This window comes from Lissotriton vulgaris, chromosome 12 (assembly GCF_964263255.1).
Source record: "Lissotriton vulgaris chromosome 12, aLisVul1.2, whole genome shotgun sequence".
In the NCBI taxonomy this organism is placed as follows: domain Eukaryota; kingdom Metazoa; phylum Chordata; class Amphibia; order Caudata; family Salamandridae; genus Lissotriton; species Lissotriton vulgaris.
In genome coordinates this window covers 34767341-34788980 of record NC_141700.1, presented here as the reverse complement: position 1 = coordinate 34788980, position 21640 = coordinate 34767341, and the positions used below count along the sequence as shown (strand labels likewise).

General features: G+C 49.6%; 1 protein-coding gene across 1 annotated transcript in view; it reads right to left on the bottom strand.

The window, feature by feature from the left end:
- Nucleotides 1-21640, bottom strand: part of HOMER3 (homer scaffold protein 3) — a 260237-nt gene that overhangs the window by 4878 nt on the left and 233719 nt on the right. The window contains exon 8 of the mRNA XM_086946909.1: nt 14072-14152. Within this exon, the coding sequence (XP_086803035.1) occupies nt 14072-14152 (81 nt within the window). The remainder of the gene's footprint in view (nt 1-14071; nt 14153-21640) is intronic.

Here is a 21640-nt window from a genome sequence, read left to right as displayed (position 1 = left end):
GCGTTCCCCAAGTGTGTGGACAAAAAGGGCCTCTTTCACCACAGCCTCTGGTGCATAAAGCAGAGTCGCAGTGGCCCGTGTGGTGTAGCCCGGATCGAGAGCAGTAAGACCTGTGTAATATGCGCAGTTGTATCAGGCGGAACAGGGTCCTTACAGTTATTTCTTTGAGGCTTTGGATTGCTTCCTCCCAGTCATCGTCCTCTATTAGTCCTATATCTCCCTCCCAGACCTCTCGCAGTGAACGAAGAAAATCAGGCGAATTATTCATTATTTTCCTTTAGGCCAGGGAGACTGATTTCGTTGGCATTGGGTCTAGCGGCAAACGGTCTTCCATGGGCGAATATTCCAATAGTGTTTCCCCTTCTGGTAGGTGACACCTCAATGCATGCCTTAACTGTAGGTACCGGAATATCTCCCCCTGCTCAATGGCGTTTGCCTCTCGGAGGTCCTCAAAGGGCATAAGCGATCCCCTTCTCCAAACATCCCCCAGTTTATCTATCCCAATCAGACTCCATCTTATGTGGCCTCTCAATCTCAAAACTTCCCCAAGGTGGTCAGTGTCCCACAGCGGGGTCTCGGCGGTCAAATTGTCTTCCCACCCAAGGCACTTGTTCGCTGCATACCATGCCAGTACTACCGCCTGAGTGAGGCTCGGGAGTGTGCCCGCCTTTTTCTTATTATATAGGAAGGCAGGGTATCTCCGGCCGCCCATAGTCTTGCGGTCAACCCTGTAAGCTGGTTCATCTCTGTCCCCAAACACCCATTTGTTTATCACAATCAGCTGGGCAGCCCAGTAGTAGGCATTGAGATCTGGAACCGCCAAACCTCCCCCGAACACTCCCCGCTGTAGTTTTTCAAGCGATATGCGCAAACTGTCTCCGTTCCAAAGCAGTGTTCGCAGCTCGCTATTTACCTTGGTAAAAAAAATAACTTGGAACCTTCTAAGGGGTATTCTGGCGAACGGATAGCATACAGGAAAGGGTCATCATCTTAAAGAGCACGGCCCCGCCAGTTAAGGAGATCGGCAATGTGCTCCAATGGGTGACGTCTGCTTGGAGACGCTCCAGCTGAATAAACAAGTTCTGTTGTAGGAAATCCTCCACGTTCCTGGTGACAAAAACTCCCAGGTAATGGAATCCCCGTGTCACCACTGGTGCCGGGCACCTCGGTGGGAGGGTAGGATTCCTCCCCGATAGCGGGAAGATCAACGACAGGTCCGAGTTGATTTGGTAACCCGAGTAGCTCCCAAAGAGATCGAAGAAATGTAAGTTTGGTGGATTGTGGGGCAGGCCACGATACAAAGTTGGATGTCATCAGCATAAGGAGATGTCCTCCGTCCCCCACCATGCACCCCGCACCCCTACTCTGGATCCCCCAGACAAGAAGGTCTTGATGTACACAAGTTGCCAAGGGCTCCAGGGCTAAGGCAAAAATCATCGGCGACAGGGGGGGCAACCCTACTGCTTTCCCCTGCACAGACTAAAGGTACGCAATATCACAGCATTAACTCGCACTCTTGCCATTGGGTCTTTGTATATTAGTCAGACTCACAAACAGAATTTTGGGCCGAAGTCTAATCTAAGAAGGACTTCAAAAATCTAGGGCCACTCTATACTGTCAAAGGCCATTCTGGCGTCCAGGGACAGCACCACTGCCTTCTCCGACCACAACCTTGCTGTCATGTGCATCACCCCAGATAATTACCTTAGGTTCAGGTGAGTACCCGGCAGTGGCATGAATCCGGACTGATCCGGATGGATCACTGAGGTTATAACTCCCGTTAATCTGTTCGCCAAAGCCTTGGCCAGCACCTTGGCCTCCATGTTGAGTAGTGATATTGGTTGTATGAGTTACAGGCCGCAGGAGGCTTGCTCTTCTCGGGGAGCACAATAATTGTGGCCATTCTCTGGTCTATCGGGAGAGCCCCGCCCTCCTGGGCCACTTGAAACATATTAAGAAGATGAGGCGCCATCTTGTGGGCCACAGTTCGAGCGGCAGGCCGTTAGGGGCAGCAACCTTTCTCAGACTGTAACCCTCGGATGGACCCTTCTATTTCTTCCACCGTCAGGTCTTGTTCTAGTGTCCCTGTCCTCCACCGAGAGGACCCACAGGGCTAAGTCCTTCCAGAGATCCGCACAGTCCTCGTCAGAACTGTGGGTATCAGAGGAAAACACGCTCTCATAATATGTTGCAAACGTTTCCGCTATTACCCTACCCGGCCTAATGATCGTGTTTTTCAGTGGCCCAGTTCATTTCCCTGTCCCACTTGTCCGGCCAGGCGATAAGTGTGGTGGCATTGTCACGCACATCACACAACCGCCACTGTGTGGCCAGGGCATGCGCCTATGCTGAATTTTTTGCGAGGTCCCTTAGCTCGAGCTGTCTCAGTTGGAGGCGGTGGACCCAATGACAGCCTGGATGCGCCCCCGTAGCACTGTTTTGTATGCCTCCCACAAAGTGCATGCTGAGCCCACCGATCCCTCATTGATCTGAAAGTAGTTCTCTGTGCCCTTAACAATCTGTTCCCGTATTTTCCTGTCCTTCAAGTGCCATGCTATTCTAGGTGGCAGAGTTGTCTCGCTGACCCGTCCTGTGAGACAGGTTACCACTGGGGAATGGTCGGATATGCAACGCGCTAAGTGTTGTGTGTCACTAAAATTATTCACCTTGTCACAGTGGGTGAGGATGTAGTCTAACTGGTAAAGGCTGCCATGCCTGGCTGATAAGTGGGTGAAGTGGTTCTCAGTCTGTTGGTGTATCCTCCATAAGTCTACCAGTCCCACAGCGTCTGTAAAGGGTTTGAGTGGGCTACCGCCTTAGTCTCGCCCCTCCCAGGCCATCTATCCTGTTCCGGGGACATCACGTCATTCATATCGCCGCCAAGGATCAGGCTGCCCGTTGGCATATCTAATAGTGAGGTGCCAAGAGAGCGTCGCTCTGCAACCCGGGCGGCGCATATACGAAGCCCAAATTGATAATGTGGCCCTCCCATACGTCCATCTCTAGCACAAATCTGCCTAGTGGTTCATGCCACGTTTTACTTGGCATGTATGGCGTTGTGAACTTTAGAAGGATGCCCATTCTTTGTGAGCCAGAAGTATATCCAACATGTACGACTAGAGTGTACCCGCACCTGTCTAAGGTGTTACAGTGCTGACCTTTTAAATGAGTTTCCTGAAGAAGAACCAGGTCAGGGGCCTGGCGCTTAATACACAATAGTACCAGAGTCTGTTTAACTCTAGAGCCCAGGCCACTCACATTCCAGGACATGGTTTTTAAATCTGCGAGAGCTCGTGTCCCCATTGTGTGTTGGTACGGTTGTTCCGCTCTACTCCTGCCCTGTTGTCTGGTCGCTTCCCTCCCGTGGACAGCCCAGTAACCACTGCCTCATTGTAGACTCCACGACTAGCAGTGAACAAACTCTAAACATAACTTTCACAGCAACTCCCCCCACCCTGTTACCCTGCACTGTGAGTCTGAAACAACCCACCACCCAAATTTGCAGAGCACCTGTCGCTCCAAAATGAACAGTGATCGTGTCGAGGGTTGGCTGCTCCACTAGTGTAGCCTTCCATACCCAAGACACTCGCAGACCCTCGCGTGTACAAGTAGGATATCAATGGAATTCATATGTCCAGGATTAGTTTGTCTCAACGCCCTGTTTGTCCCCCAGTGCCTAAGTGGTATCAAAGGGCTCTGACGTACCCCCGGACCCTCCATATCAAGCTGGCTGACAAGGTCTCCAACTCGAAACACCCCCACACCCCTTCTCATCCAATTGGGCAACACATTTCCGCAGTAGGGAGTCACAGTAACAGATTTCCCACCCGAGAACCCACCAGTGCATCATGTCCCCTGACCCCACAGCAGTCCTGGGAAGACATAAAGTGAGGCACTCGTCCCCTGCCCAGCCTTATGTCTATGTCACCTCTGAGTCCGCCGCAGCGACCTGTTATTTTGCATTGGGGATTCTCCACCCAGCCAGCCCTGTAGCTGGCTTTTTCTTCTTCCCCGGGGTCTTCTTCGTTCCGAGGTACGCCACCCCTCCAGCCAGTTCCACACCTCTGCTGGTGAAGTAAAGAACCAGGATTTCCCCTCTGCCAGGACCCGGAGCCTGGCCGGGAAGAGCATCATATATCTCGTCTTTCTCCCGGAGTGCCCTCTAGACCTCCTCGAAGCTACAGCGGTGGCTTTGTACTTGTAATGTGGAAGTCCAGGAAGAAGCGCACAGTGGCATTTTCATACTTCATGTCTCTCCGGGAGTGAGCTGTCTGGAGGATTTTGTCTCTTTCTCGATGGTTAAAGATCCTGGCGAACTTGGAGAGGCGCTTAGGGGGAAGGGAATTAGTTATCAAGTCTGCCACAAAGAGATCCACACTCGGTCCTGCCAGAGCGGAACCCCGACTATTCTTATATTTTTGCGTCTTGCCCTAAACTCCTGGTCCTCGACTTTAGCCACAAGAATTTCCTGTTGCTTAATCAAGTTGCAGACCTGTTCCTCCAGTGAGTATGAATGTGGGACTCGGTGGTCTTCACTTTTTCAGAAATGTTCTCAAAGTTCATGCGCAGGAGACCCACGTCGATCGTAACTGCATCTATTTCAGGTTCAAGCCAGGACTCAATATCTTGAATGGCTGCCATGATTGCACTCAGGGAGGGCTCCGGCAATTCAACTGAGCTCCCAGCCGGACCAGCCCCCTCCTTGTTCTGTCTAGGAACTGCGTATTTGTCCATCTTGTTGATCTGCAGGGGCACCAGGCACTTCAGTAACACCGACCCTCCAAGCTTTGGCTTATTTCTGGGAGTAGGATTGCGAATGACGATCGACAGATGAGGTAGGGAATAAGGTGGGATGATTAAGGTCCACAAAAAAATAAATCCTACAAAATTTCGAGCTCAGAAACTGATATTAATCTGAGCACCACAGTACTATAATTTATTTCAATAGTTAATACTTGAGTCCTGTTTCTTGAAAGCAATTACCAAACTTTAATCAAAGTCTTTATCAATCTTCCTTTTGGTCACTATTCACCGCTGACCATCCACTTTCGTTTAACACAGGCCTCATGATTTAATTCTAGTTATAGCCAAGGATTTAAATGTATTTTCATTAAAAGCCACTATTCTTTCAGAGGGTCAGGTCTTCATCGTGGAGCATATTTACGGAAGCGTGTTCCAATGTTTACTTAGATCTCACAAGGTTCATATTCTCCCTTTGAGATACCAGTCCGCCGTGAGCGGGACACAACGGTCTTGCTGGAGCGCAAGTACTGGTAACATCTAGATTATCTCGTCTACAAAATAAATTGAGGCATAATGCATGCTTTTAGGAAGACAGTATGATGCCGGAGACACATTGGGGGCATTGACACATAGTTTTATGCTAATACTAAGCCTGGGAGTAGTTCGCAGAGTTTTGCTACGTGGAACTTCGGGAAGTTACAAAAAACCTTCGCTAAGTTCTGCAAGTGGCGGAGTGTAGTGTGAACCGCTGTTCGCGCTGGTCTTCCTGCCACTTGGGTAGAAATTTTACCGGAGCTGCAGCTCGCACTTGCGAACTTACCGTTCGCGAGCGGGGAAGAAAACTCTGCTGCACTTTGCGAAGCGGAGTTTTCTGCACTCTGTGAGCTCCGCGGAGTGCAGAAAACTCTGCAAAGTCTGCGAACAGAGCAGAGTTCACCCCCCAGGCCTAACGAATACTGTCATTTAAAGCACAGTGTAGCATACCGGATACGGTGGCAACAGAAAGTTCTCCAATTTCTGTAGGAACCACTAAATCTGGCGCAGAATTTGCCAGCGGAGTTACCGCCCCCGTTGAAATACTGTGGGATACGAGGACGGTCCGGCGGACTCTGCTCCGAAACTGAGCAGAAACATTTCTGCTATTGGGCAAATCAAAATCAAGTACTAAATCTTCAAAGAGCCAATCAGATCGTTGAATCTCCTTCTCTTTGGGATACTCAAAGTGCCGCTCTGGATGAATCGAGTTATTTATGGGGAATTGAAAAGTGCTGCAAGATGATGATAATACAGGAGAGATTTAAGGGATTTCAAAAGTGTCACAGAAGAGAGGGGTGAGATATTTAAAACGGAACTCTGTCATGAGACCACAGGGGAGATTTATTGGATATTTATAAGTGCCCCTCTGTAGAAGAGACCAAGGCAGAGATGTGTGTAAATTTCCGAGCTGCTTACCGAACAAAACCTTTTTTCTTTAAAAACAGACAATCCCATTAACGCGTGACACGAGGGCCGGGCGCCCGGGGGATTACAAGGGGCGCGATCGGGGGGGGGCTGTGTTACAAGTGAGCAAACACAGCGGATTAATGCCCCCTCTCGACCCTGCGGGGGGCCCTTAAACGTTGCCAGGGTAACCTCGCGCCGCAGGCGTGAGGACCACCCCCGCCATCGGCCGGCAGAGCCCGCCCAGGCGTGGAGGGGCAGAGACAGAGGATGAAAACGAAGTACAGGGGTGCGGGGACCCCGGAAGTACAGCATTCTCATGATGCCACGAGACAGGGGTTGCACTCACTCAATGACAGACATGGATAGGCAGAGAGATGGACAGACAGACAGACATACAGCAAGAGAGACAGATACAGAGAAATAGACATATAAAGAGAGAGGCAGACAGGTGGCTAGACATGCTTATAGCCAAAGAGACAGACATAAATAAACAGATCGGCAGACACCTAGGTAGATAGATGGACAAGTCGACAGACAGACGGACATACTAGCATTCCTGGCAAGAAAGACTTTCACACCCAGAGAGGCCACGCCTTCAGAGGTCGTGAATACATCCCACCCACTGCGCATCACTACTGGGGAGAGACTTTTTTTTGGAGGGGGGCGGGGGTGGGGGGGGGGGGGGGTACAGCAGGGGTGGTCTGGTGTGAGATGGGAGGGGTGTCTGTGCTCCTCTTCCCCTGGAAGGACTGGTGTACACTGACGGGCATCGCCAGGGGGTTTCGTTCATGATGTTACATGAGTTGTGTATAGCGCCTCGTCTGCGCCTCTTGGCGCAGTGCTTGGTCTCAGACAGGCCGGTGATCCTGTTGTCCGGTGGGCGGCGGGCCCGTGGGGTGGTCGGGGCTCGTTGCCCCTGCCTTTACTCAGGACCCCGGAGCGATGGATGTCTCCCTATCATGCACGCGTATCCCAGCGCCTCCTGCCCTTGCTCTTGGCGCGGTGTGCTCTTGCTCTCATTCTTCAAGCCCTTTCTCTCCCTCGGTTCTCTTTAACCTGCGGGTCGGGGCAGGAGCTCAGAACAGCGTGAAACCCCCGTGCACCCCCCCGTGCCCCCCCCCCCCCCCCCCCCGAAGTGCCCTGGACGCACGAGTGTGGTCAGCAAGGCCGACCCTCTTTAGGGAGGCTGGGGGAGCCCCCACTGAAGACGCAAGGCCAAACGGCGAATGGTAACGCACATTTATTGTCTAAAGCGCCTGGGGTTTTACAGAATGAGCTGCAGACATTCTCATGAAATATTCAGACATTCCAGGGCCCGGCAGCGCACAGAGGCGTCCTTCCCTCGCAGCAGCGAGGCATGTATGCGGCCATAAGAAGCGGCCCCTCCTCTGGGACGGTCTACGTGTCTGTGCGTGCAGCGCTCCACCAGTGAGCCTGTGGTGGAATCTGTATAGCGCTTCATAGCCGTGAGCAGGCATCGAAGCGCTGAGGGGACGGGGAGCCGCACACAATATGGCGTGCTTGCTTGGGGCCTTGCTGGCCTGTAGCGTGGTCCGTGTGGGAGGCTCTTGTCCCATTGGTCGCTGCACTTGAGTGTGAGTGGACGTAAATGGAGTCAGGAAGTTGTAGATTAGTGTAGTGCAGGTGCGCAACACCCATTGGGCTAAAGGGGCTTCAGCCCCACCCCCGGCGTGTGAGTCAGCCCGGGCAGAGACAGCTTCGGGGGGCTGGCGACAGTCTAATTGCAGCCGCACCCGAGTACTTAACAGGTCTTTAATAGACCATCTACTTGTAAATGAGGCTTTTGTTGTGCTTTCACCCCATCTTACAGCCGCTTCGTCTATGGGTCGAAGAATTAGCCCCCCCGAAATATTTTTCAGCCCCCCCGAAATGTGGCTCTAGTTGCCCGCCCGGTGTAGTGTCTGTATAGGGGGTGCAGGGTGTGTGGGCAGCAGTGTGTCTTCCATATCTCACAGATATTCATTGGCCTTGTGCTGAATGGGGCCCCTGGTGGGTTTGGGCCCCTTTGAAGGCTGGGGGCCCCTGGTGGGAAGTCTTCTGGTCTAGTGTGTGAGGAGTAGCAGACTGCTCCTCTGGGGTCGTATTACGGAATGGTTTGCGCCCGGCGCATGCAAATATGCGCTGTGTCATCTGCGCTGCGCCCCTTTGAATGATTATTTATGCGCTGTATTATGTTGCTGCGGCGCAAAACCGACCAATACCAGGAAACCGTTTGTGCACCCACAGCACTGGAATGTTGCAGCCAAAAATGCATTTACGCCAGCGCGAATACAATAAGCGCACAGACACAAACGCACATAAACACAGCGCAAAGTCTGCGGCGACAACACAGCGCATTACAAACCGATCCTCCATAATGCCAACGGGCGCATACGACGGTGCACAGCGACAACTAGCGCCGGCGCAGTCATGTGTAATATGCCCCTAGAGTGAGATGTTGTGAAGTGAAAGAGATCACGCCTACACCCCTGCGAGAGGAAGAGGTTCCAGTCCTTGGGTGGGTTTGGTCCTGCACGGTCTGATGCCCACCCTCTCCTCGAGTGAGACACGGGATATTGCTTCCCTGCCCCTCGACGGCTGGTGTAATCCTGCACAGCTGGGTCCTACCCCTTCCTAAATTACAAGTGAGCTCGGATATTTCCCATTTTTGGCGACAGAGAGGTCCATAATTTCGCTGCTTACACACAGAACGAGGTGTTATCGACACGTTTCGGCCTACACTGGGATGAGAAGCCAAGGCGGTATTCAAGAGTAGAGACTTCCGTTGTGTGAACAGCACTGTAGCTTTGCACAGTGGTCCTTTCCATGGACAGCCCTGTAGATTACACAGAGCGCCTGGGGAGGCAGTGAAATGCTTGGAGCACTGGTGTGACGCGTTCCCATGGGAGCAGATGGAACTGCAATGCTGCCGTGTTATGGATTCTAAAGTGAACAAAAAGTGAAAGATTGAAATAATCTCAGCCACTGGTAATTCTATGTCAGGGCGCGGGGGGCTCAACTATGCTTTTAATTTCCTTTACTTTCTCACAGCAACAAACAGAAATCTGCATATCCCATGACAGCATTGGAAATCCACAACATGTGAGCTGCAACCAACCCTAATGATCACAACTGTATGTGTTCAACCAATCATAATGTCCATGTAGGAAAGCACCTCTTTTAGACATGTTGTCCCCACATTCTGCCACTGGTATTGGCTGGAAGTGCACTGGTCCCTGCTAACCAAACCCCAGTGCTCATTCCCATAAAACTACGCACATGTTAAATGTGACCCAACAGGAAAGGACTTTGGCCCCCTCGCAAGAAGCAGGTAAATGGCACCCGGGGCATGGGTACTAAAGAGGGTCCCTAAGGTCTGCAGGATGTATTGTGCCATGTATTGTGCCACCCAAAGGGACCCACACACACTGCATGCAGACTGCCATTGTGGGACGTGTGAAATGGTACAAGCCATTTTGAAAGCACAACATTGCCCACTCCCTATGTGCAATGCCCATGTACACTGCATGTGTATGTAAATCACCCCTACAGCAGACCTTTAGAGCCCTAACGCAGGGTGCATTATATTACACGTGAGGGCACATCTGCAAGGGCCGTAATGCCCCTGTGATGCTTAGTTCCACTGCTAGTCATTGCATGTGTCCAGGAAGCCGTTTTGAGGACATGTACTGGGCAGGGGTCATTACAAGTTACCCAGCAACATAATGGCTTCACTGAAAGTAATGGTGTTTGGTATTAAACATCTTGTCTAATTAAATCTGTACTGATGGTAGTATCAGATTTATTGGGGCATGCACCCAGAGGGCACCTTAGAGGCGCCGCCTGAAGCTCTACCAGTCTCTTAAAGGGTTGGTTGACTGGTATCTTCCAGTCTGCCACCACAGACGGATTTCTGGCCAGCTGCGAGGGAGAGCCTGTGGTCTCAGAAGCCAAGAACAACGTCTGCTCGGCAGAAGGTTTTTTCACTTCCTCCTGCAGGACGGCTAGCAGTTTAGCATATCAAGACCACAGACTTCAAAGCCTCGGCCACCTTTGACATACCACCTCGGTTTCCGCCCAGTCCCGGGTCGTGCCACCCCCTGCCCTGAGGCCCATTTGGCACCAGAGCAGAAACTAAATGAGCTGTTCAGGAGACGTGTTGCACCCACAGGATACCCTTGAAGTGGCCTACCTGAAGTGAACGGCCAAAGAAGTGTCTCACCCTCTTGTTTTTGGGGAAATAGAGACTTCAGGGTCAGCGTTATGCCCACTCCTCACAGCAAGTGGTCATATAGGGGGTGTAGCCACCCTAGTGGCTGGTAACCCATTGGCTACTAGCTCATACTCTCATAAACGCCCCTAAATTTACTATTTCCGGGTCCTCCCGACACCAAGTCCACAGATTTGACTTCCTGGGAACTGAATAGGACAACGAAGAGGCAACACCGAGAGAACCAAAAACCAGCATAGAACCTGTCTCCAAACCCTGCCTTGCTGCTCGCTCCCCAACAAAAGCAAAGACTCGACTCGTCTTGTGGCTCCGCATCCACCCCAACACTTGGAGGGCTGTTCAGCCCTTCAACAACCAGCTGTCATATCCCCTGGGGTGGAAGAGCCAACCCCCTGCATCGGCAGGCACCGACCGCACCTGCCTGGTTCACCGTGTTGTTGGCCATCAAGCTGCCTGAGGGAGCATCAGTTCTGGAGGAGGTCTTTGTGGCTCTAGGGGGTCAGCCCTGACTCTCAGCTGACTTTTGAGACGCTAGACTCCCCAGGGGTTCCCATGCACCACTACCCTGTGTACCAGAGCACTCACACCAGCCAAGGCTTGTTTTGTGTCCATCCAGGACACCCCCGCCTTGGAAGCCTTCCTGTATGTCGAGGGAGACCGGAGTGGCCCTGCTGTTTTGTTTTCCTTCCTTCTACAAATCTACTGACAACTGTGACAGCCTCAAACGCCAGTGGCCAGCCAGCAAAGACCCCTTGCATCCAAGCTCTACAGCCCAGGTCCACGACTTCTGACTGCGTTTCATTCGGCCTAGGGGTCCCCACAACCTGAGCCCCCCTTTGGGTTCATCCAGACTTGACCCCAAGTCCCTCCGCGCAGCCTTCGTTTCAAGTCCCATTGACTTCAACGGTGTATCACTCAAGCCTACCATTCCGACCAGCACCTCTGCACCGAACACGCCAGTGGAGGTAAAACAAAACAGCAGGTGGTACTTTGGACCTTGGATCCCTAGTACCGTAAGCCCCAAAGGGCACCTCTGAGCTCTGTTTGCAGGTACCCGTTTGCAATCTGTATTTTCCTCCCATAAATTAACATTCGAAGTTCATGCCTCAAAACCATTATTCAAGTTATTTTTCTTTAAAATAGATATATCTGCTTGTACTCAAGTTATTGTAAAGATCTTGGTGTCTAAATTCTTATAAAAATCTACTGTATTTTTATAAATGGGTCCCGGATTTTGAGTGTATAGAGGGTTTCCAGCCCTTTAAAACGCTGGCGGAGCCATTCAGGTATTTGCATCCCCTTCTACAAACTACCCAGATGAACCTCTCTCAGATGGGTGCGGGTCCTACTGGCCTCCTTCCTTCAGATGATACCCCCTCAGGAAAGTCTTGTTCGGATCAAAACTAAGATGAGATTGGCACCCCTTCTGGGGGTTCAAAAACATAGTAAAGACTGTTTCGGTCACAAGACCGGACGACAGGGATCTATCTCAAAGCCTTTTTGATCCAGAGGACATACAACATCCCTGCTCCTCGGAGTGGCTCAGCACAATGAACCCACACTGACGCCAGTGCTGGATTTATTATAAGTTGCGCTCAGAGAGCATCTCAGAGGTACCCCCTGAAAACCTACCCAACCGGTAGAGTGTAGCTGACTGGTCTGCACCAGCCCACCACACCCAGACATGTTTCTGACCCCCTGCGGTGGGAGCCTTGTGCTCTTGTGGGTCAGAAACAAAGCCTGCTCTGCATGGAGGTGCTTCACACCCACCCCAAGCAGGAACAGCAATCAGGGAGGTGAGCCTCAGAGGCTTCCTGCCCTTCGAGATGCCGGCCAGGGCCTCCTCAGCTAATGGAGATGCCGCCCCCCTGACCAAGCCCCACTTTCGGCTACAAGGTCGGAGGGAAAATTAGTAAGCAGGAGAGGTGTATTCCCTCTCTGCCAGAACCACCCCATATGTGTCCCAAGCTGAAGTGACCCCCTCCTTCGAAAATCTGTGTAGTCACCTTAAAGGTAAGTAGCCCATTGGCTACTATATGCCAGTACCTGCAACGCCTCTAAATTGAGTATTTAGGGGCACCCCTGAACCTTGATCCTTAGAATCCTGGTGACCTAAAGAAGAAGGACCGAAGAGCCGTGCAGCAGTGCCGCCTCCAGGCGACAACTGACTTGGACAACCTACCGGACTGTCTGCAGCCCTCGAAGAAACCTGCTTGAGGAAGCGACTTGTCCTGCAGGCCCAGTAAGCTCCAAAACTCTAGATGGGCTGCCTGCCTTCCCTAAAGACCAAGAACTCCCAAGGACAGCGGCCTGGGCAACAAAGAAACTAACACCAAGAACACCCTTGCCTTCTGGATCGCGAGTCCAGCCCATTCTTCACCCAACGCCCACAGCCAAAGTCTGAGTGGACCCCCAGTCCAGTGAAGTCTCCCCAGCGATGCTGACCTCGAAACCATTGGGGGCTGACCTCTCCTGGGCTCCATGAAGAAACCTGCAGCCTTAAACATTAAGGGTCCCCCTGGCCGCGACCGGCTCCGGTAAAGATCTTCAGACATCTAAAGGCACCCCTGCATCCTTAGACCCTCGACTTTGGGGACCCCAGCAGATCGTGTCCAGGCATCCACCAACATCCAAACTTACCTGCCCAGTTGTTTGTGACCTTTGTCCAGCCTCCTGGTCCGAGTCTGCAGCCTCTTTGCGAAACTGAGTTCCTCCATCCGCTTGCATTGGGTGCCCGACGCAGTCTGTGCACCCTGCCGCCCCCGTGCCGCTTGTGGTGTATGATTGGTGCTGCCTAGTGCCCCCCCTGTGCTCTGACACCGCAGGTACTTACCTGCAAACCGTGCATCTCGGATCACCCCCAGCATCCATTGACTAATATTGGGTTCCAGCACCACCTTTGACCTCTACACCCGGCTGCTCCTCTGCCGCTGGTGGTGCAGATTTGGGGCCTACTTGAACCTTGCTCTGTGTTGGTCCAAACCCCCAAAGACTGGCATTGTAAGTTGTGTACTTACCTGTGCATAACTGTATTCCTGCCATAGGATTAAATTGCATTTTTTGCTATTTGCACTAAGTGTCTTTTTTCTACATTGCTAAGTATTGCTACTGTTGATTGACACCACAAAGTATTTCTAAAATTACTATAAATGATTCCTACTGCTATTTTGCAACACATTTCTACTGTACCTGAAAGCATTGCTATTTCTAAACTGGTACTGACCTGAAACTGAGTTCTTCTTAGTTTTAAAATTAAAGTAAGAAAGTAATATTTGTATACAAACATTGGACTTGGAGCTACTCATTGAGTGTGTGCCTCATTTATTGACTGTGTGTGTACAACAAATGCTGAACACAACCCTCTGATAAGCCTAAAGCTGCTCGCCCACACTACCACATATAGAGAGTAAGGTATTATCTACTTCAGGCTCTGTAAAGCCTCTTGGGGATCCACTGGACTCTGTGCACACTATACCTTGCTTTGGAATAGTATATACAGAGCCAGCTTCCTACGAGAGGGATCTCACTTGCCTCTGTCTGCTGGAATCCCCCTATTTTCTTATTTATTTAGTAGTTTTATAAAGCACTACCTGCCCCCCAAGCCACCTCAGAGAGCTAGAAAAACAAAAACAGAGTGACAAAGCTATGCAGTACCTGAAGCTTCTCTCTGGTGCAGTCTCGCTCACTCTCCAAATCCTGTGCTTCCGGTTTCTGACTCCTCAGCGAGTTAATTTCCTAAGTAAGAGGACAAAACATAAAAAATAAAGCTTCACAGAACCAACAAATGTGAATTTAACAATACAACATCTTCAGTTCTATCAACGACCAGGCAACAAAATTGGACAGAAGAGATTACAAAACCTACATAACAGAAAGACTCATTACTCAGCGTCGAGATGCCCCAAGGAATGGTGTTGCATATGCACTTTATAACTACAAATGTAATGCAATAAGTCTCAGTGTTTGATTGAACCATGCCCCTCTACTTGGGAACAAGCGCCTAGAGTGGAGGGATAAGTGCAGACTGTACCAGGCCACAGCCCGCTCCAGACCTCCTGGCACATACAGGCCTTCCTAAAGTGTGCCAGAGAAGTCACTTTGTCTCTGGTCCCTGGTGGCCACTGAACTCATCTTCTAGGACTATTTATAGGCGCTTCAAGAAGCAGATTTGTATTCATTCCGCCAAGAAATGCGAGGGAAGGTTTCAAGTCCTCACCATGTAGGTCACTTGCAAAGGCATAATCATGATATTTTAATTATTCCCTGCTAGCTCACCCACCTTCCCCCTCCCCCACCCCGCTTTTCCCTCCCCTCTCCCCTCTCCCCCTCCCTTCTCCCTACCCTCTCCCCAAGCTCCTGTGCAAAACCCTATCTTTTTTCAGGATACCTTGATCCCCTAATGCAGAGTGGCCGCTGAGCTTCCTACATCACAGCCAGCATGGGCCAGCTTCCTCCCTTACGCACAATTCAAGATGGCCGACAATCTAGCGTTCCACTGATGAGTGCAATAACCATAATCTGCCCTGAATAGCCCATCCCAGCCTTTGTCCATTATAATATGGCCGATAGAGGGACCTCCCTAGAGCCCCAATTAAGAGTGTTAAAATAGTCCTGAATGTCTCATATCAGCCACCACACTCTCCCTTGCATATGCCCATTCCAATATGGGTGTGATAGGGACCTTTGAAGACTGTGATGAGCTGTATTAATGCCACATGCTAGCCAGAAGTTTCCTTTGCATATGCCCATTTCAACATGGCCGACAGCCCGACATACCTACAGCTTCACTAACTAGTGCAATTACCTGTACTGAATGCTACATTCCAGGCAGCACAGTATCCTTTGCAAATGCCCATTTCAATATGGCGGACAGAAGAACCTCCCTCTATTGCCAATGAAGAAGGTGATAATATATCCTGAAGGCCTTATCTCTGCCAGCAAAGCCTTCTCTTGAATATGCCCATTTCAATGTGGCTGATAGAGTGACCTCCCTGGAGCTCCACTGACGAATGCGATAACCCGTCCTGAATGCCACATCGCAGCCACCACAGCCTCCTTGGCATATACCCATTTCAATATGGGTGACCGGGATCTTCCTAATAGGGTTGCCACCTGGCTGTGTTCTGCATTTATACATCCAGGCCAGTAAAAATATAAATAATGGATGATGGGGATGAAATCAGATAGTATTTCCTTTCTGAAATAAAACTAAAACAGCAAACACATGAAGAAACTATATTAAAAAGTATTAGAGAGCTTTCTAAATCGTTCCAGAATGATAACTAGAGCAAATAGAGAGGTTATTGCAATGTCACAGAAGAATCCTGACACTTTTACACAAAGTCTTTCTCACTTTCCAGCTTATCAAAATGTAAGCAAAAGGTCCCAACCCAAAAATTCCAATGAAGAATGTGTTCATCTGTCCTAAATGCCTCATCCCAGCACGCAAAGCCTTCCCTTGAATATGCCCACTTCAATGTGGCCAACAAACTAACTTCCTCAGGCTTCCAATAAAGAGTATGGTAATCTGTCCTGGACGCTTCACTACGCCCAGTGCACTTTGCTAATGTCCATTTCAATATGGCCGACAGAGTGACCTGGTATAAAGGAAAGAGAGGGGCTCTTAATAACCCAGAGGGAAATGGAGCGCCAATATACTGAAAAGTAAAACAAAGAATTTTCCCAATGGGGAGTATTATTTCCTGCTCCTAGATCAGGACTCAAACTGACAAACACCAATCACACCATTCATTTTGTGGAACTGGAGAACACTTACCAAGAAGGAACATGCCCAAACGAATTATGATTAAAAAAGTATACAATTTATTAAAAACTTTTGTTACAAAAGATATCAATGAATCATCAGTTAAAAACATATACTACACAAAAATACACAAATAAAAAACACAGTTGAAACCACCTAATGTGGACGTGGAGAAATTAATCAAAGGAGACACTAATATCTGTCTTTGTCATTTCATTTCGGACCCTCGTTTGTCTACAATAGGAGGAATATTATTCCTTTAGACCGGATTCGTTGTTGGCAACGCCGAATATGACTTATGGATTGGCGTCGACGCGTTTCGGAAGCATCAACTGATAAAGGCTTCCTTCCTCAGGACAATTTGTATTTTTATTCTCCACACGTAAAGTGTTAAACCGTGATGGTTATGTTGCTAGTGGAGATCTACCAAATATGTAGTATTCCCCTGGTTTTCGCCTGTAGTGACATCAAGCTTCTACCATCCTATCTCAATATATGGTCAAGCGCTTTTATTTCACAACCCGTCTGTTTGAAGATAAATCCGTAGTGCTAGATTTAATGCCTCCCTTCTGTTCTTAGTTCTGTGTTACTAAAAAAAACGGATCCGGTTTCCGAAAAGGGGGTTCTGTATTGCAGCCGGGTAGTGTGACACACGTGGCTAATGTCGGCACACGGCTGGTTTTCCCGGGACTGCTCTGCGTGGCGTCTACTCGATCACCGCTTCTTTTGTTGATATGTCATATGTCATATCAACAAAAGAAGCGGTGATCGAGTAGACGCCACGCAGAGCAGTCCCGGGAAAACCAGCCGTGTGCCGACATTAGCCACGTGTGTCACACTACCCGGCTGCAATACAGAACCCCCTTTTCGGAAACCGGATCCGTTTTTTTAGTAACACAGAACTAAGAACAGAAGGGAGGCATTAAATCTAGCACGCCCACTTGTGCAAACAATAAGGATTGTGCCAAGTCCGTTTTGGATTTATCTTCAAACAGACGGGTTGTGAAATAAAAGCGCTTGACCATATATTGAGATAGGATGGTAGAAGCTTGATGTCACTACAGGCGAAAACCAGGGGAATACTACATATTTGGTAGATCTCCACTAGCAACATAACCATCACGGTTTAACACTTTACGTGTTGAGAATAAAAATACAAATTGTCCTGAGGAAGGAAGCCTTTATCAGTTGATGCTTCCGAAACGCGTCGACGCCAATCCATAAGTCATATTCGGCGTTGCCAACAACGAATCCGGTCTAAAGGAATAATATTCCTCCTATTGTAGACAAACGAGGGTCCGAAATGAAATGACAAAGACAGATATTAGTGTCTCCTTTGATTAATTTCTCCACGTCCACATTAGGTGGTTTCAACTGTGTTTTTTATTTGTGTATTTTTGTGTAGTATATGTTTTTAACTGATGATTCATTGATATCTTTTGTAACAAAAGTTTTTAATAAATTGTATACTTTTTTAATCATAATTCGTTTGGGCATGTTCCTTCTTGGTAAGTGTTCTCCAGTTCCACAAAATGAATGGTGTGATTGGTGTTTGTCAGTTTGAGTCCTGATCTAGGAGCAGGAAATAATACTCCCCATTGGGAAAATTCTTTGTTTTACTCGACAGAGTGACCTGCCTAAAGCTCCATAGAAGGAAGTGATGCCCTCTCTCAAATTCCCGCATCCCAGCCTGTATCGCTTATGCCCATTTCAAATTGTCCGACAGAGTGACCTGCCTAAAGCTCCATCGAAGGGAGTGATGCCCTCTCTCAAATTCCCGCATCCCAGCCTGTATCGCTTATGCCCATTTCAATATGTCCGACAGAGTGACTTGCCTAAAGCTCCATCAAAGGGAGTGATGCCCTCTCTCAAATTCCCGCATCCCAGCCTGTATCGCTTATGCCCATTTCAAATTGTCCGACAGAGTGACCTGCCTAAAGCTCCATCGAAGGGAGTGATGCCCTCTCTCAAATTCCCGCATCCCAGCCTGTATCGCTTATGCCCATTTCAATATGTCCGACAGAGTGACTTGCCTAAAGCTCCATCAAAGGGAGTGATGCCCTCTCTCAAATTCCCGCATCCCAGCCTGTATCGCTTATGCCCATTTCAAATTGTCCGACAGAGTGACCTGCCTAAAGCTCCATCGAAGGGAGTGATGCCCTCTCTCAAATTACCGCATCCCAGCCTGTATCGCTTATGCCCATTTCAATATGTCTGACAGAGTGACTTGCCTAGAGCTCCATCAAAGGGAGTGATGCCCTCTCTTAAATTCCCGCATCCCATCCTGTATCGCTTATGCCCATTTCAATATGTCATTCAGAGTGACCTGCCTAAAGATCCATCGAAGGGAGTGATGCCCTCTCTTAAATACCCGCATCCCAGCCTGTATCGCTTATGCCCATTTCAATATGTCCGACAGAGTGACCTGCCTAAAGCTCCATCAAAGGGAGTGATGCCCTCTCTTAAATTCCCGCATCCCAGCCTGTACCGCTTATGCCCATTTCAATATGTCCGACAGAGTGACTTGCCTAAAGCTCCATCAAAGGGAGTGATGCCCTTTCTTAAATTCCCGCATCCCAGCCTGTATCGCTTATGCCCATTTCAATATGTCATTCAGAGTGACCTGCCTAAGCTCCATCAAAGGCAGTGATGCCCTTTCTTAAATTCCCGCATCCCAGCCTGTATCGCGTATGCCCATTTCAATATGTCATTCAGAGTGACCTGCCTAAGCTCCATGGAAGGGAGTGATGCCCTCTCTCAAATTCCCGCATCCCAGCCTGTATCGCTTATGCCCATTTCAATATGTCATTCAGAGTGACCTGCCTAAGCTCCATCGAAGGGAGTGATGCCCTCTCTTAAATACCCGCATCCCAGCCTGTATCGCTTATGCCCATTTCAATATGTCATTCAGAGTGACCCGCCTAAAGCTCCATCGAAGGGAGTGATGCCCTCTCTTAAATTCCCGCATCCCAGCCTGTATCGCTTATGCCCATTTCAATATGTCATTCAGAGTGACCCGCCTAAAGCTCCATCGAAGGGAGTGATGCCCTCTCTTAAATACCCGCATCCCAGCCTGTATCGCTTATGCCCATTTCAATATGTCATTCAGAGTGACCTGCCTAAGCTCCATTGAAGGGAGTGATGCCCTCTCTTAAATTCCCGCATCCCAGCCTGTATCGCTTATGCCCATTTCAATATGTCATTCAGAGTGACTTGCCTAAGCTCCATCGAAGGGAGTGATGCCCTCTCTTAAATACCCGCATCCCAGCCTGTATCGCTTATGCCCATTTCAATGTGTCATTCAGAGTGACTTGCCTAAGCTCCATCGAAGGGAGTGATGCCCTCTCTTAAATACCCGCATCCCAGCCTGTATCGCTTATGCCCATTTCAATATGTCATTCAGAGTGACCTGCCTAAAGATCCATCGAAGGGAGTGATGCCCTCTCTCAAATTCCCGCATCCCAGCCTGTATCGCTTATGCCCATTTCAATATGTCCGACAGAGTGACTTGCCTAAAGCTTCATCAAAGGGAGTGATGCCCTCTCTCAAATTCCCGCATCCCAGCCTGTATCGCTTATGCCCATTTCAAATTGTCCGACAGAGTGACCTGCCTAAAGCTCCATCGAAGGGAGTGATGCCCTCTCTCAAATTCCCGCATCCCAGCCTGTATCGCTTATGCCCATTTCAATATGTCCGACAGAGTGACTTGCCTAAAGCTCCATCAAAGGGAGTGATGCCCTCTCTCAAATTCCCGCATCCCAGCCTGTATCGCTTATGCCCATTTCAAATTGTCCGACAGAGTGACCTGCCTAAAGCTCCATCGAAGGGAGTGATGCCCTCTCTCAAATTACCGCATCCCAGCCTGTATCGCTTATGCCCATTTCAATATGTCTGACAGAGTGACTTGCCTAGAGCTCCATCAAAGGGAGTGATGCCCTCTCTTAAATTCCCGCATCCCAGCCTGTATCGCTTATGCCCATTTCAATATGTCATTCAGAGTGACCTGCCTAAAGATCCATCGAAGGGAGTGATGCCCTCTCTTAAATACCCGCATCCCAGCCTGTATCGCTTATGCCCATTTCAATATGTCCGACAGAGTGACCTGCCTAAAGCTCCATCAAAGGGAGTGATGCCCTCTCTTAAATTCCCGCATCCCAGCCTGTACCGCTTATGCCCATTTCAATATGTCCGACAGAGTGACTTGCCTAAAGCTCCATCAAAGGGAGTGATGCCCTTTCTTAAATTCCCGCATCCCAGCCTGTATCGCTTATGCCCATTTCAATATGTCATTCAGAGTGACCTGCCTAAGCTCCATCAAAGGCAGTGATGCCCTTTCTTAAATTCCCGCATCCCAGCCTGTATCGCGTATGCCCATTTCAATATGTCATTCAGAGTGACCTGCCTAAGCTCCATGGAAGGGAGTGATGCCCTCTCTCAAATTCCCGCATCCCAGCCTGTATCGCTTATGCCCATTTCAATATGTCATTCAGAGTGACCTGCCTAAGCTCCATCGAAGGGAGTGATGCCCTCTCTTAAATACCCGCATCCCAGCCTGTATCGCTTATGCCCATTTCAATATGTCATTCAGAGTGACCCGCCTAAAGCTCCATCGAAGGGAGTGATGCCCTCTCTTAAATTCCCGCATCCCAGCCTGTATCGCTTATGCCCATTTCAATATGTCATTCAGAGTGACCCGCCTAAAGCTCCATCGAAGGGAGTGATGCCCTCTCTTAAATACCCGCATCCCAGCCTGTATCGCTTATGCCCATTTCAATATGTCATTCAGAGTGACCTGCCTAAGCTCCATTGAAGGGAGTGATGCCCTCTCTTAAATTCCCGCATCCCAGCCTGTATCGCTTATGCCCATTTCAATATGTCATTCAGAGTGACCTGCCTAAAGATCCATCGAAGGGAGTGATGCCCTCTCTCACATTCCCGCATCCCAGCCTGTATCGCTTATGCCCATTTCAATATGTCCGACAGAGTGACTTGCCTAAAGCTCCATCAAAGGGAGTGATGCCCTCTCTCAAATTCCCGCATCCCAGCCTGTATCGCTTATGCCCATTTCAAATTGTCCGACAGAGTGACCTGCCTAAAGCTCCATCGAAGGGAGTGATGCCCTCTCTCAAATTCCCGCATCCCAGCCTGTATCGCTTATGCCCATTTCAATATGTCCGACAGAGTGACTTGCCTAAAGCTCCATCAAAGGGAGTGATGCCCTCTCTCAAATTCCCGCATCCCAGCCTGTATCGCTTGTGCCCATTTCAAATTGTCCGACAGAGTGACCTGCCTAAAGCTCCATCGAAGGGAGTGATGCCCTCTCTCAAATTACCGCATCCCAGCCTGTATCGCTTATGCCCATTTCAATATGTCTGACAGAGTGACTTGCCTAGAGCTCCATCAAAGGGAGTGATGCCCTCTCTTAAATTCCCGCATCCCAGCCTGTATCGCTTATGCCC